The 13829-nt window shown below is 41.6% G+C and overlaps 1 protein-coding gene across 4 annotated transcripts in view; it reads right to left on the bottom strand.

Annotated features, from left to right (window-relative positions):
• Nucleotides 1-4268: 4268 nt before the first annotated feature.
• The window catches only part of LOC110492358 (kinesin heavy chain), a 28989-nt gene continuing 19428 nt past the window's right edge, over nucleotides 4269-13829 (bottom strand). For 2 of the 4 annotated variants that reach the window (XM_036947340.2, XM_036947342.2), the window contains exons 24-29: nucleotides 11977-12193; nucleotides 11544-11709; nucleotides 11330-11415; nucleotides 6508-6535; nucleotides 6279-6364; nucleotides 4269-6111 (exon numbers count right to left, since the gene is read on the bottom strand). In XM_036947340.2, the coding sequence (XP_036803235.2) occupies nucleotides 6286-6364; nucleotides 6508-6535; nucleotides 11330-11415; nucleotides 11544-11709; nucleotides 11977-12193 (576 nt within the window). In that variant the 3' untranslated portion in view covers nucleotides 4269-6111; nucleotides 6279-6285. The remainder of the gene's footprint in view (nucleotides 6112-6278; nucleotides 6365-6507; nucleotides 6536-11329; nucleotides 11416-11543; nucleotides 11710-11976; nucleotides 12194-13829) is intronic. The other 2 variants (XM_036947341.2, XM_090203506.1) reach the window with 1 other exon arrangement.

Below are 13829 nucleotides of genomic sequence, written 5' to 3'. Positions count from 1 at the left end.
TGGGGACAAAGATTGTACTTTTTGGAGAAATGTCCTCTGGTCTGATGAAACAAAAATAGAACTGTTTGGCCATAATGACCATCGTTATGTTTGGAGGAAAAATGGGGAGGATTGCAAGCTGAAGAAACCATCCCAACCGTGAAGCACGGGGGTTGCAACATCATGTTGTGGGGGTGCTTTGCTGCAGGAGGGACTGGTGCACTTCACAAAATAGATGGCGTCATGAGAAGGAAAATTACGTGGATATATTGAAGCAACATCTCAAGACATAGAACATTTGTGGGCAGAACTGAAAAAGCATGTGTGAGCAAGGAGACCTACAAATCTGACTCAGTTACACCAGCTCTGTCAAGAGGAATGGGCCAAAATTCACCCAACCTATTGTGGGAAGCTACCCGAAACATTTGACCCAAGTTAAACAATTTAGAGGCAATGCTACCAAATACTAATTGAGCGTTTGTAAACTTCTGACCCACTGGGAATGTGATGAAAGAAATAAAAGCTGAAATAAATCATTTTCTCTACTATTATTCTGACATTTCACATTCTTAAAATAAAGTGGTGATCCTAACTGACCTAAGACAGGGAATTTTTAGTAGGATTAAATGTCAGGAATTGTGAAAAACCGAGTTTAAATGTATTTGGCTAAGGTGTATGTAAACATCCGACTTGAACTGTACCTACTACAAACTAATTTAAATTACAATAAATAAAGCTTAACTTACTTGTTTTGCTGCCCAGTGGCAGCACAAGTGGGGCATTTGATTGGCGAACTCATCACATGATCAGTATCTCGTCAGCAACACACAAAAATGTACTTCTGGGTCACGGAATTACAGACATTTTCTAAATAGATGACCTCCACACAATAGTAGAAAAGTGTCAATAACCGTTGATGATGTGAACAAATAATTGTCTAAACATGAATGATTCCTATTTGTTCATATTTAAGTGACATTTGCATTATACTTGGGTTTTAAAACATGTTCCAAGGTCAAATAAATGCCCCCTATGCGAATCACTGTATATGGAATACAGATTGGGTTAAATCAAGAACTATTCTGGGATCAGCAGTAAATATTGTAGGGAATACTGAGTAGGGTCTGTAGAATGTAAATATGGTGTCATTTCATGGGTCACTGAATAATAGGGAGTGTTGCTGTTGCTGGCCTTTTACTCCACCCATTCCATTGGTTGCCGAATCACATCACGTGCGCTTACCACACTACAGAAAATACACTGACCAAACAACAGTGCAGCTCACTGAATTAATTGGAAACTACACTCAAAAATCTCAAATCAAACAGAAGTAAGCATTTTTTGCTGTACTATAAAGTGTGTGTCATCCTTCAGCACAGCATTTTGGGGGAAGTTGAGGACAGGTCCAATATTAGTTATGCACCCAAGAGGGAAATAGGTTGGGCCATCCTAGAAGTGTTTTAGTGAAATATAATATTATATATACAATTTTGCAGACACATTTATCCTAAGCGACTTACAGTCATGCGTGAATACATTTTTACGTATGGGTGGTCCAGGGAATTAAACCCAATATCCTGGCCTTGCAATGCTCGACCAACATACATGACAGGGTTCTAAATGCTTTGTGAAGCCTCAATTGAATATGATTTATAAGGCCTTTATTAAGGGGAGTTTATGCCACCCTTTATAAAGCACAGGTTTATGTCATATTTGACGTAGTGGGTTATGAAACATTTGACATTGGTGGTTATGTCACACAAGTATGCCACATTTATGAACCCTTTATAAAGCATGATATAAGGTTATAGATGCTTTGTAACACATTTATGTAGTGTTTATGAAGGCTTTATAAGCTGAACGTCATTTAAAGAGGGACCTTTTTTTAAGCTTTGACAATTGAGACATGGATTGTGTATGTGTGCCATTCAGAGGGTGAATGGGCAAGACAAAATATTTAAATGCCTTTGAACTGGGTATGGTAGTAGGTGCCAGGTGCACCGTCAAGAACTGCAGCGTGTGTATCAAGAATGGTCCACCAACCAAAGGACATCCAGCCAACTTGACACAACTGAGTCAACATGGGCCAACATCCCCGTGGAACACTTTTGACACCTTGTAGAGTCCATGCCCTGACAAATTGAGGCTGTTCTGAGGGCAAAAGGTGCACCTAAATATTAGCAAGGTGTCTTTAATGTTTTGTACACTCAGTGTATATTCCCAGGACATAGTGCATTCGGAAAGTATTCAGACCCCTTGACTTATTCCACATTTTGTTACGTTACAGCCTTATTCTAAAATGTATTAAATAAATAAAAATCCCAACTACACACATACCCCATAATGACAAAGCGAAATATGTTACAAATCAAAAACAGAAGTACCTTATTTACTCAGGAGCTTAGACTGGAGTAAAGTTTCACCTTCCTACAGGACAACGACCCTAAGCACACAGCCAAGACAACACAGGAGTGGCTTCAGGATAAGTCTCTGAATGTCCGTGAGTGGCCCAGCCAGAGCCCGGACTTGAACCCGATCAAACATCTCTGGAGAGACCTGAAAAATAGCTGTGCAATGACGCTCCCCATCCAACCTGACAGAGCTTGAGAGGATCTGCAGAGAAGAATGGGAGAAACTCCCCAAATACAAGTGCGTCAAGCTTGTAGCGTCATACCGAAGAAGACTCGAGGCTGTAATCACCGTGTCGTGTCTTTACTATCATTAAATGAAGACTTTTAGTTTTTATCAAAGATTCTCTGTAATTAGTATTACTCGATTAAACGGATTCATCATGTAACTGTAATTAACTAGGAAGTCGGGGCACAAAAATGCATAAAGAAACAAACAAGGTAAATATGGTTACAAGAAATTATAGGGGAATGTACCCTAGTGGGCGAAACCGGCATCTTGGTGGACAAAAGGGGGAGTCAGCTGAGAAGTCACTACAGTGATAATTCTAACAATTGAAATGCTGATCCTTTGCACATGAACGCTCACTCATTTGGGAACAATTGCAATCAATATATATATTAATGCTCAGTGTGACGTCTTGATCGCTGTTGAAAAGTTTGTTTCTGTTGGAGAGTTTCGTTCTCTCGCTCTCTCTCTGTCTTTGTTAGAGGGAATGGTTCAGAGTGACATTAATTCATTTGTTATAGAATGGATGTTTCGGCGGTTGTCGTTCTTCGCGTTCAATGATACCGAACTCCTAGCTGCAGACTAGTAATTAATATCAAAGACTTGTTCTTATTCTGTCGGTATCAATAGTCTAAGAGCCTGACCCTAAGAACTGGGCTCAGGGGCGGTCCTCTGATTTAGTTAAACTCAAAAGGGAATCCTTCATTAAACAGTCCAAAATCACATCACACAATTTTACAAACAGTATCATACTCACTCATTCATCTTATACAACAATTAGATGGAAACCTCATATCTGAGGCTAACAGTGTTATGGCAATTTTTATTTTTTTTCCTTTAAGTAGGCAAGTCAGTTAAGAACAAATTCTTATTTTCAATGACGGCCTAGTTAGTAACTGCCTGTTCAGGGGCAGAACGACAGATTTGTTCCTTATCAGCTTGGGGATATGAACTTGCAACCTTTCAGTTACTAGTTCAACGCTCTAACCACTAGGCCACCCTGCCGCCCCAGGTAAATATGGCAATGTGGCAATGTGGCCACACCGTCTCCCATGAGCTTCCCCAAAATGTAACAAACGGACCAGTTCGTAGCTGGATTCTTCCCCGATCTTTTATACCTTGTCCGGAACATGAAATTTGTTTGGACCTCAAGTTCTGTGAGGTGGAAGAAATTCCTTTGTTCTCTATGAAAATTCACTCTGTCTTTTACACGGTGTGGCCATGAGGCAGGGTCTTCCCAGGAATTTACGACCTCTCTCTGACCACAGCAACCTAGTTGAAGGAGGCAGGGAGAGGGGGATGGGAGAGGGAGCTTGCTGTACCCAAATAGGGCAACGGCATGACAACTGCCAAAGGTGCTTCAACAAAGTAATGAGTAAAGGGTCTGAATACTTATGTAAATGTGATATTTAATTGATTTAATTTTTATACATTTGCTACATTTTCTAATATTGTGTGTAGATTGATGAGGAAGAAAAACAGTTTAATCCATTTTAGAATAAGGCTGCAACGTAACAAAATATGGAAAAAGTCAAGGGGTCTGAATATTTTCCTAATGCACTATATTGTGCACTCACTCAGTAACCATTCGGACAGTCTTCACTCACACAATACACAGTCCAAAAGGTTTCACAATGATTCTTTGGACATGATTTTCTTCTATGAACTTATTTCTGTAAGGGTTTATTTCTGCCAACTACAACATAATGATTCACATATTTTAATGAGTATATACAAAAATATGCATGTCGCACAATGAATCACACAATGAGCATATAGGCCTACAGAAATATATAAATACATACAGTACACATTATGGTTCCCTAACAAAGTAATATTATGTGTGTAATTTTTTTCATTTTACTACATAATGATATGCTGTTATACTTACAAGTTTAACAATATTATCACATATTTTAGATATGCTAAAGTCAGACAGTCGAATATCTTGTACAATTTCTCAAACTTGTTACATCCAAAAATGACCTCAAATGGGAATCTAAATAATCGTTGGGGGCAGGTCTCGTTTGAAATAATTCAGTCTTTAATTTATCCAAGTGGAGGGGATAATGAGTTTTTCAAACTGTTACTTTATCTCATCACTTTCTTCAGTAATTAGCAATTATGCAGCCAAAAGGATTTGAAAGATATAGGTGGCCCTGGCCCCACAACACAATGTTATCAATCAGAGATCCTGAGGTGCTGTAGGTGTCAGTCATTAGTAGGCCAAATTCTAGGTCATAGTGTCTGTTAGGTAGACCTGAAGTAAACACTGTACAGTCCGGCTAGTTAGTGAACCAACTCTACTGTACAGTACTTGTCAAAAGACCTTGGTCTCCCAATCACAGCTCCAGCAGCTGCTGGTTTTCTCTGTCCCGATTGGTTGATCAGGATTCTGACTGAGAAAACACAGCAGAGCACAGGACCATGTAAAGTTCACATTGGTAAGCTGCCATTACTAACATGCCACTGTTACAATCAAATAAAATGCTTTCAAACCCCATACTGGTGGCAGCTCGGTTAGGAGCAGTTTAAAAACACATCCAGAAGGTGTTTTGTGGTATATTGAATAATGTTTTTTTTTATAGGGGTTGGGAAATGTTGGCAGGATGTTGTGCCCTATAACAGAATACACAGAGCAGGTAGAAGGGGTACCATTTTAAAATAGAGATGTGACTATCTCATCAATAACATCATACCTTACTTCATGATGTTAAGGAGGAGGAATCTTTGTACAAACAAATCAGTTGACAGGACATAACAGCTCCCTTCACTGCCTTACAATCCACTAATATAACAACATGTTGGAATAATGATTTAAGTTGATAAGTTGTATCAGTAGATCTAGAGGTAGTAAATACACAGATACTGTACTTCTATATATGTACACACATGACTGCATGTTATGATCATGTGAAATCAGCTGTCATTATTATTAAGGCTGGGTTAGACTCTAAAGGGCATAGGGCATGGCTGAGTTCCACATGCCTCAGTACTGACTGGACAATGACATCATACATCTAATACAACAGCATCATAAACTCTACATGACATCTGTCAATACCACCGTGGTGGTTCATGACAGTTAAAAGCAAATTGAGTAACACTGTCATGAAACATGCACAGATTTAGTTGGCTACTCAGCTAGCTGGGCAACATGCAGAGTGAGATCCTTTGTTGTAGGCTGGCATAACGTCTTATAGGAGAGGCGCCAGGGCATGGTTATGACGGTGCTATAGGTCAGCATTATGATGCCACTGTCGAGTAAAGTAGAACTGTACATACACAGAAACAGTGCTGGTCAATACCTCTACAGGAGTATACATTACGATGTGTTCTAATCACAGGAGTGTGAGGGTGGTCGCCATTGGGAGCATGGGGCTGAGCTTGGGACTACAGGGGAGAATCCGTGGCCAGGTATGGGTGCAGGGGGAGGGAACCTAGACGGCTGCATGCAAATATATGGGAGCGGTCCTAAATACAGTATTTGGTCACCTGTGGAAAGAAAAGGAAATAGGTCGTTAGGAGATGCATTCCAAACAAGGAGTAGGAATTCATCCTTCAACATGTATATTGAATTCATCATTTGTTGTGAATGTAAACAATGCGTCTGATGAGAGAGTTAATGTGTGTTTGCACCTGTGTGCGTGCGCGTTATTTACCATGGCATTAACTTGCAGCAGTCTCCTGCTGAATGATGTACAGTCTGCCTGGGTCCTCCACCTCACTGCCACAGTGCCCATCACTCCTGCAGACACACACTACACTGTTCAGTACTGTAGAGTGGGAGAAGTAGCACTGGTAGTAGTAGTAATAATAGAGTAACAGAGGTAGAAGTGGGAGTAATATTAGTCTCTTTGTAATGCTTTTACAATATACAGATATGCTTACCTGTTGTCATTGATGTCTACGGTGTTTCCTGTTCATGAATATAACAGGGAATAATTAGGATTAGTGTGTATATACTGTACAGTGCCTTCGGAAAGTATTCAGACCCCTTCCCCTTTTCCACATTTTGTTACGGTACAGCCTTATTCTAAAATGTATTAAATAAAATAATCCTCAGAAATCTACCCACAATACCCCATAATGACAAAGGGAAAACAGTTTTTTTTTTATTCTAGCAAATGTATTAAATATCAATATCAGCAACAATTTACATTAGTATTCTGACCCTTTGCTGAGAGACTCCAAATTGAGCTTTGGTGCATCCTGTTTCCATTGATCATCCTTAATCCATTTCTACAACTTGGAGTCCACCTGTGGTAAATTGAATTGATTGGACATGATTTGGAAAGATACATGCCTGTCTATATAAAGTCCCACAGTTGATAGTGCATGTCAGAGCAAAAACCAAGCCATGAGGTCAAAGGAATTGTCCGTAGAGATCAGATACAGGATTGTGTCGGGACACAGACCTGGGGAAGGGTACCAAAACATGTCTGCAGCATTGAATGTACCCAAGAACACAGTGTACTCCATCATTATTAAATGGAAGAAGTTAATAACCACCAAGACTCTTCCTAGAGCTGGCCCCCCAGCCAAACTGAGCAATTGGGGGAGAAGAGCCTTGGTCAGGGAGGTTACCAAGAACCCGATGGTCACTCTGACAGAGCTCCAGAGTTCCTCTGTGGCGATTGGAGAACCTTCCAGAAGGATAACCATCTCTGCAGCACTCCATCAATCATGGTAGATTGGCCAGACGGAGTAGAAGGCACATGACAGGCTGCTTGGAGTTTTCCAAAAGACAAGCATAAAGGTTGCAGCATCATACTGTGGGGATGTTTTTCAACGGCAGGGACTGGGGGACTAGTTAGGATCGAGAGAAAGATTAATAGAGTAAAGTACAGAGCGACCCTTGATGAAAACCTGCTCCAGAGCGCTCAGGACCTCAGACTGGGGCGAAGGTTCACCTTCCAACAGGACAACGACCTTAAGCACACAGCCAAGACAACACAGGAGTGGCTTCGGGATAAGTCTCTGAATATCCTTGTGTAGCCCAGCCAGAGCCCAGACTTGAACCCAATTGAGCATCTCTGGAGAGACCTGAAAATAGCTGTGCAGCGACGCTCCCCATCCAACCTGACAGAGCTTGTGAGGATCTGCAGAGAAGAATGGGAGAAACTCCCCAAGTACAGGTGTGCCAAGCTTGTAGCGTCATACCCAAGAATAATTTAGGCTGTAATCGCTGCCAAAGGTGCTTCAACAAAGTACTGAATAAAGGGTTTGAATATTTATGTAAATGTAATATTTTTTATACATTTGCTAAAATTTTCAAAACCTGTTTTTGCTTTGTCATTATGGGATATTGTATGTAGGTTCATGAGGGTATAAGGCTGTAAAGTAACAAAACATGGAAAAAGTCAAGGAGTCTGAATACTTTTTGAACACACTGTATATACTGTACCAGTCAAAAGTTTGGACACCTACTCATTCAAGGGATTTTCTTTATTTTTTACTATTTTCTACATTGTAGAATAATAGCGAAGATATCAAAACTATGAAATAACACATATGGAATCATGTAGTAACCAAAAAAAGTGTGAAACAAAGTACTTCAAAGTTGCCACCCTTTGCCTTAATGAAAGCTTTGCACACTCTTGGCATTCTCTCAACCAGCTTCACCTGGAATGCTTTTCCAACAGTCTTGATGGAGTTCCCACATATGCTGAGCACTTGTTTGCTGCTTTTCCTTCATTCTGCGGTCCAACTCATCCCAAACCATCTCAATTGCTAAAGATGATTAGAAATTGCGGCAGCAGGTAGCCTAGTGGTTAGAGCATTGGACCAGTAAACGAAAGGTTGCGAATCCCGTAGCTGACAAGGTAAAAAGGCAGTTAACCCACTGTTCCTAGGCCGTCATTGTAAATAAGGATTTGTTCTTAACTGACTTGCCTAGTTAAAGAAAGGTAAAAAAATAAAATAATAATTGTGTTGAGGTCAGGTGATTGTGGAGGCCAGGTCATCTGATGCAGCACTCCATCACTCCCTTTCTTTGTCAAATATCCCTTACACAGACTGGAAGTGTGTTGGGTCATTGTTCTGTTGAAAAACAAATGATAGTCCCACTAAGCGCAAATTAGATGGGATGGCGTATCGCTGTGGTAGCCATGCTGGTTAAGTGTGCCTTGAATTCTAAAGATCAGTGTCACCAGCAAAGCACGCACACACCATCAGACCTCCTCATCCATGCTTCACGTGGGAACCACACATGTGGAGACCATCCATTCACCTACTCAGCGTCTCAAATAGACACATCGGTTGGACTCAGATTTGGAGTCAAAGGACAGATTTCCATTGCTCGTTGCTTGGCCCAAGTAAGTCTCTTCTTCTTATTGGTGTCTTCTAGTAGTGGTTTCTTTGTAGCAATTGGACCATGAAGGCCTGATTCACGTCTCCTCTGAACAAATACATTTGTCACATGCGCCGAATACAACAGTGAAATGCTTACTTACAAGCCCTTAACCAACAATGCAGTTTTAAGAAAAAGAAGTGTTAAGTAAAAAAAAATAGATAAGTAGAAAATAAAAGTAACAAATAATTAAACAGCAGCAGTAAAATAACAATAGCGAGGCTATATACAGGGGGTACCGGAACAGAGTCAATGTGCGGGGGCACCGGTTAGTCGAGGTAGTTGAGGTAATATGTACATGTAGGTAGAGTTAAAGTGACTATGCATAGGTAATAAACAGAGAGTAGCAGCAGCGTAAAAGATGGGTCTGGTAGACCTTAGCTGTTCAGGAGTCTTATGGCTTGGGGGTAGAAGCTTTTAAGAAGCCTTTTGGACCTAGATTTGGTACTCCGGTACCGCTTGCCGTGCGGTAGCAGAGAGAACAGTCTATCACTAGGGTGGCTGGAGTCTTTGACAATTTTTAGGGCCTTCCTCTGACACTGCCTAGTATAGAGGTCCTGGATGGTAGGAAGCTTGGCCCCAGTGATGTACTGGGCCGTACGCACTACCCTCTGTAGTGCCTTGCGGTCGGAGGCCGAACAGTTGCCATACCAGGCAATGATGCAACCAGTCATGCTCTCGATGGTGCAGCTATAGAAACCTTGGAGGATCTGAGGACCAATGACAAATATTTTCAGTCTCCTGGGGGGGAATAGGCTTTGTCGTGCCCTCTTCACGACTGTCTTAGTGTGTTTGGACCATGATAGTTTGTTGGGGGTGTGGACACCAAGGAACTTGAAGCTCACAACCTGCTCCACTACAGCCCCATCGATGAGAATGGGCGCGTGCTCGGTCATCCTTTTCCTGTAGTCCACAATCATCTCCTTTGTCTTCATCACGTTGAGGGAGAGGTTGTTGTCCTGGCACAACAAGACCAGGTCTCTGACCTCCTCCCAATAGGCTGTCTCATCGTTGTCAGTGATCAGGCCTACCACTGTTGTGTCATCGGCAAACTTGATGATGGTGTTGGAGTCGTGCCTGGCCATGCAGTCATGAGTGTTCAGGGAGTAAAGGACACACCCCTGAGGGGCCCCCGTGTTTAGGATCAGCGTGGCGGATGTGTTTAGTCCCAGGGTCCTTAGCTTAGCGATGAGCTTTGAGGGCACTATGGTGTTGAATGCTGAGCTGTAGTCAATGAATAGCATTCTCACATAGGTGTTCCTTTGGTGGGAAAGGGCAGTGTTGAGGTGGGAACGGGCAGTGTCCAGGTGGGAAATGGCAGTGTTGAGTGCAATAGACATTGCCTCATCTGTGGATCTGTTGGGTCGGTATGCAAATTGGATTGGGTCTAGGGTTTTTGGGATAATGGTGTTGATGTGAGCCATGACCAGCCTTTCAAAGCACTTCATGGCTACAGACGTGAGTGCTACAGGTCGGTAGTCATTTAGGTGGGTTACCTTAGTGTTCTTGGGCACATGCTTTAAAAAATGTTGGTATTACAGACTCAGTCAGGGACAGATTGAAAATGTAAGTGAAGACTCTTGCCAGTTGGTCAGCGCATGCTCGAAGTACACATCCTGGTAATCCATCTGGCCCTGCGGCCTTGGAAATGTTGACCTGTTTAAAGGTCTTACTCACATCGGCTACGGAGAGCGTGATCACACAGTCCTCCGGAACAGCTGATGCTCTCATGCATGTTTCAGTGTTACTTGCCTCAAAGCGAGCATAGATGGAATTTAGCTCATCAGTTGATGTTGAGATGCGTCTGCAATCTCTGAGGCTGATAACTCTAATGAATTTATCCTCTGCAGCAGAGGTCACTGGGTCTTCCTTTCCTGTGGCGGTCCTCATGAGAGCCAGTTTCATTATAGCGCTTGGTGGTTTTTGTGACTGCACTTGAAACTTTCAAAGTTCTTAGCATTTTCCTGATTGACTGACCTTCATGTCTTAAAGTAATGATGGACTGTCATTTCTCTTTGCTTATTTGAGCTGTTCTTGCCATAATATGGACTTGGTCTTTTCACAAATAGGGCTATCTTCTGATTATCACCCCTACCTTGTCACAACACAACTGATTGGCTCAAACACGTGTGTTATTGTAGAGTTTTAATGTCTTCACTATTATTCTACAATGTAGAAAATAGTAAAAAAAAATAAAGAAAAACCCTTGAATGAGAAGGTGTGTCTAAAGTTTTTACTATATTTTTTTCTGACATTCAATTACTTAATTACAAGCTTTTAACCATGGTAAAATGTAATATACAGTAAAAACCAGAACTGTTGGTGTGGGTGATGGGTGAACTGTATGGCTCTGGTACTCACCGTTATCCCTGTCTATGTTGAGTGGGTAAGACTCGAGCATGTCTGTGGGGTTGACTGCTCTGTTAACCAGTCCTGTGGACACTCTGCTTAACATAGACATTAGAACACAGTCACTCCTGAGTCTAATAACACACCAATAAAAGTAAATTATTCAAAGCTAAATTTACTTAAAGGATTGATCTATATATATATGAGTGTGTGAGATGGGACTCACATGTTTGTCTGGACGGAGCTGAGCTGAGAGTTAGGTACGGTGGTCTGTTCTGTGATGGCACTCTGGAACAGGGCATTACAGTAGGTGTTGGCCGGCTCACTGACATGTGTGTAGAAAGGGTTGGTAGGAGAGCACACTGGCAGCTGCTTCGGGCGCACTGGTTTGGCTGCAGGGTAACACAGAGGCCAATCAATCAGTATTACAATACAGAGGTAAATTATGTTTAAAAAAAAACATATATATATATATACCACCTGTTACTTAAAATAGCTATATTTGACCCATGTCTAAGCGCCTATTTTATCTTCAAAATGTTCTGTGTCATTCCGATCATGTATTCTATTTATCAGTGACTGTCTATGAAGCTCTCCATCCATAAACAGAGGACACGTCAGCACAGTCAGTAGAACTGTATTTGGGGTGGGTGCGCTACCGATCTGTGCTGCATGGGGGCGTCTCAGAGTGTTCTTGGTTCTCATGGCGTCTTTGATGCGGTCCACTTCCTGCTGGTAGCGACGCCTGTCGATCATGGCGCCCTCCTTGGCGTCCCTCAGTGCCGTCTCCAGGGCCTTAACTCTCTCAGCAGTAGACCGAAGACGTTTCTCCAACTTTGGAAGCTCACAGCGCAGATCTGCATTGTCACGAACCAGCTACAGAGAAATACAGAAAGAAAGAGAGAGAGAGAGAGAGAGAGAAGAGAGGAAGTGAGAAGAAATAAGAGTGACACAAGGGAAGAGAGATTTGTTGCCTGAATATTTATTGATCAGGGATGGATAAGGTAAGAGAGGGGTGGGATGAGACTGGGTAATAAGGGGAAAAGGAGATTGTATTAACAACAGGGAAGGAGAGGAGACTGGATACTGACCTTGGCATAAAACTATGCGTTTATGACTCCCCAAATGTTAAATTTACCCACATGAGCAAGTTTTCTTTCAATATTTTTTGTGTCCTCTGAATATCTTGTATCACATAAGAATTTTGAATTGAAATGTTTCTTCTCTCATATCCCTTAGCATAAAATCATGATATCATTCAAAGGTAAATATTAGAGGTTGACCGATTAATCTATGGCCAATTAATTTGGGCCGATTTCAAGTTTTCATAACAATCGGTAATAGGCAGTTTTGGACACCGATTATGGCCGATTACATTGCACTCCATGTGGAGACTGCGTGGCAGGCTGACTACCTGTTATGCGAGTGCAGCAAGAAGCCACTGTAAGTTGCTAGCTAGCATTAAACTTATCTTATAAAAAACAATCAATCTTAACATAATCACTAGTTAACTACAGGTGGTTGATGATATTACTAGTTTATCTAGCTTGTCCTATGTTGAATATAATTGATGCGGTGCCTGTTAATTTATCATTGAATCACAGCCTACTTCGCCAAACGGGTGATGATTTAACAAGCGCATTCGCGAAAAAAGCGCTGTCGTTGCACCAATGTACCTAACCATAAACATCAATGCCTTTCTTTAAAATCAATACACAAGTATATATTTTTAAACCTGCATATTTAGTTAATATTGCCTGCTAACATGAATTTATTTTAACTAGGGAAATTGTGTCACTTCTCTTGCGTTCCGTGCAAGCAGAGTATATGCAGTAGTTTGGGCCGCCTGGCTCATTGCGAACTATGTGAAGACCATTTCTTCCTAATAAAGACCGTAATTAATTTGCCAGAATTGTACATAATTATGACATAACATTGAAGTTTGTGCAATTTAAAAGTAATATTTAGACTTAGGGATGTCACCCGTTAGATAAAATACGGAACGGTTCCGTATTTCACTGAAAGAATAAACATTTTGTTTTCGAAATGATAGTTTCCGGATTTGACCATATTAATGACCTAAGGCTCGTATTTCTGAATGTTATCATGTTATAATTAAGTCTATGATTTGATATTTGATGGAGCAGTCTGACTGAGCAGTGGGAGGCAACAGCAGGTTCGTAAGCATTCATTCAAACAGCACTTCCGTGCATTTGCCAGAAGCTCTTCGCTGTGCTTCAAGCATTGAGCTGTTTATGACTTCAAGCCTATCAACTCCTGAGATTAGGCCAGTGTAACCGATGTGAAATGACTAGCTAGTTAGCAGGGTGACATCACTCGCTCTGAGACCTTGAAGTAGTTGTTCCCCTTGCTCTGCAAGGGCCGCGGCTTTTGTGGAGCGATGGTTAACGATGCTTCGAGGATGGCTGTGGTCGATGTGTCCCTGGGGCGAGGAGAGGGACGGAAGCTATATTGTTACACTGGCAATACTATAGTGCCAATAAGAACATTC

This window comes from Oncorhynchus mykiss, chromosome 16, assembly GCF_057628025.1.
Source record: "Oncorhynchus mykiss isolate SJ-2025 chromosome 16, ASM5762802v1, whole genome shotgun sequence".
Lineage (NCBI taxonomy): Eukaryota > Metazoa > Chordata > Actinopteri > Salmoniformes > Salmonidae > Oncorhynchus > Oncorhynchus mykiss.
Note: the sequence above shows the minus strand (reverse complement) of the source record. Positions and strands in the feature narration are given on the sequence as shown.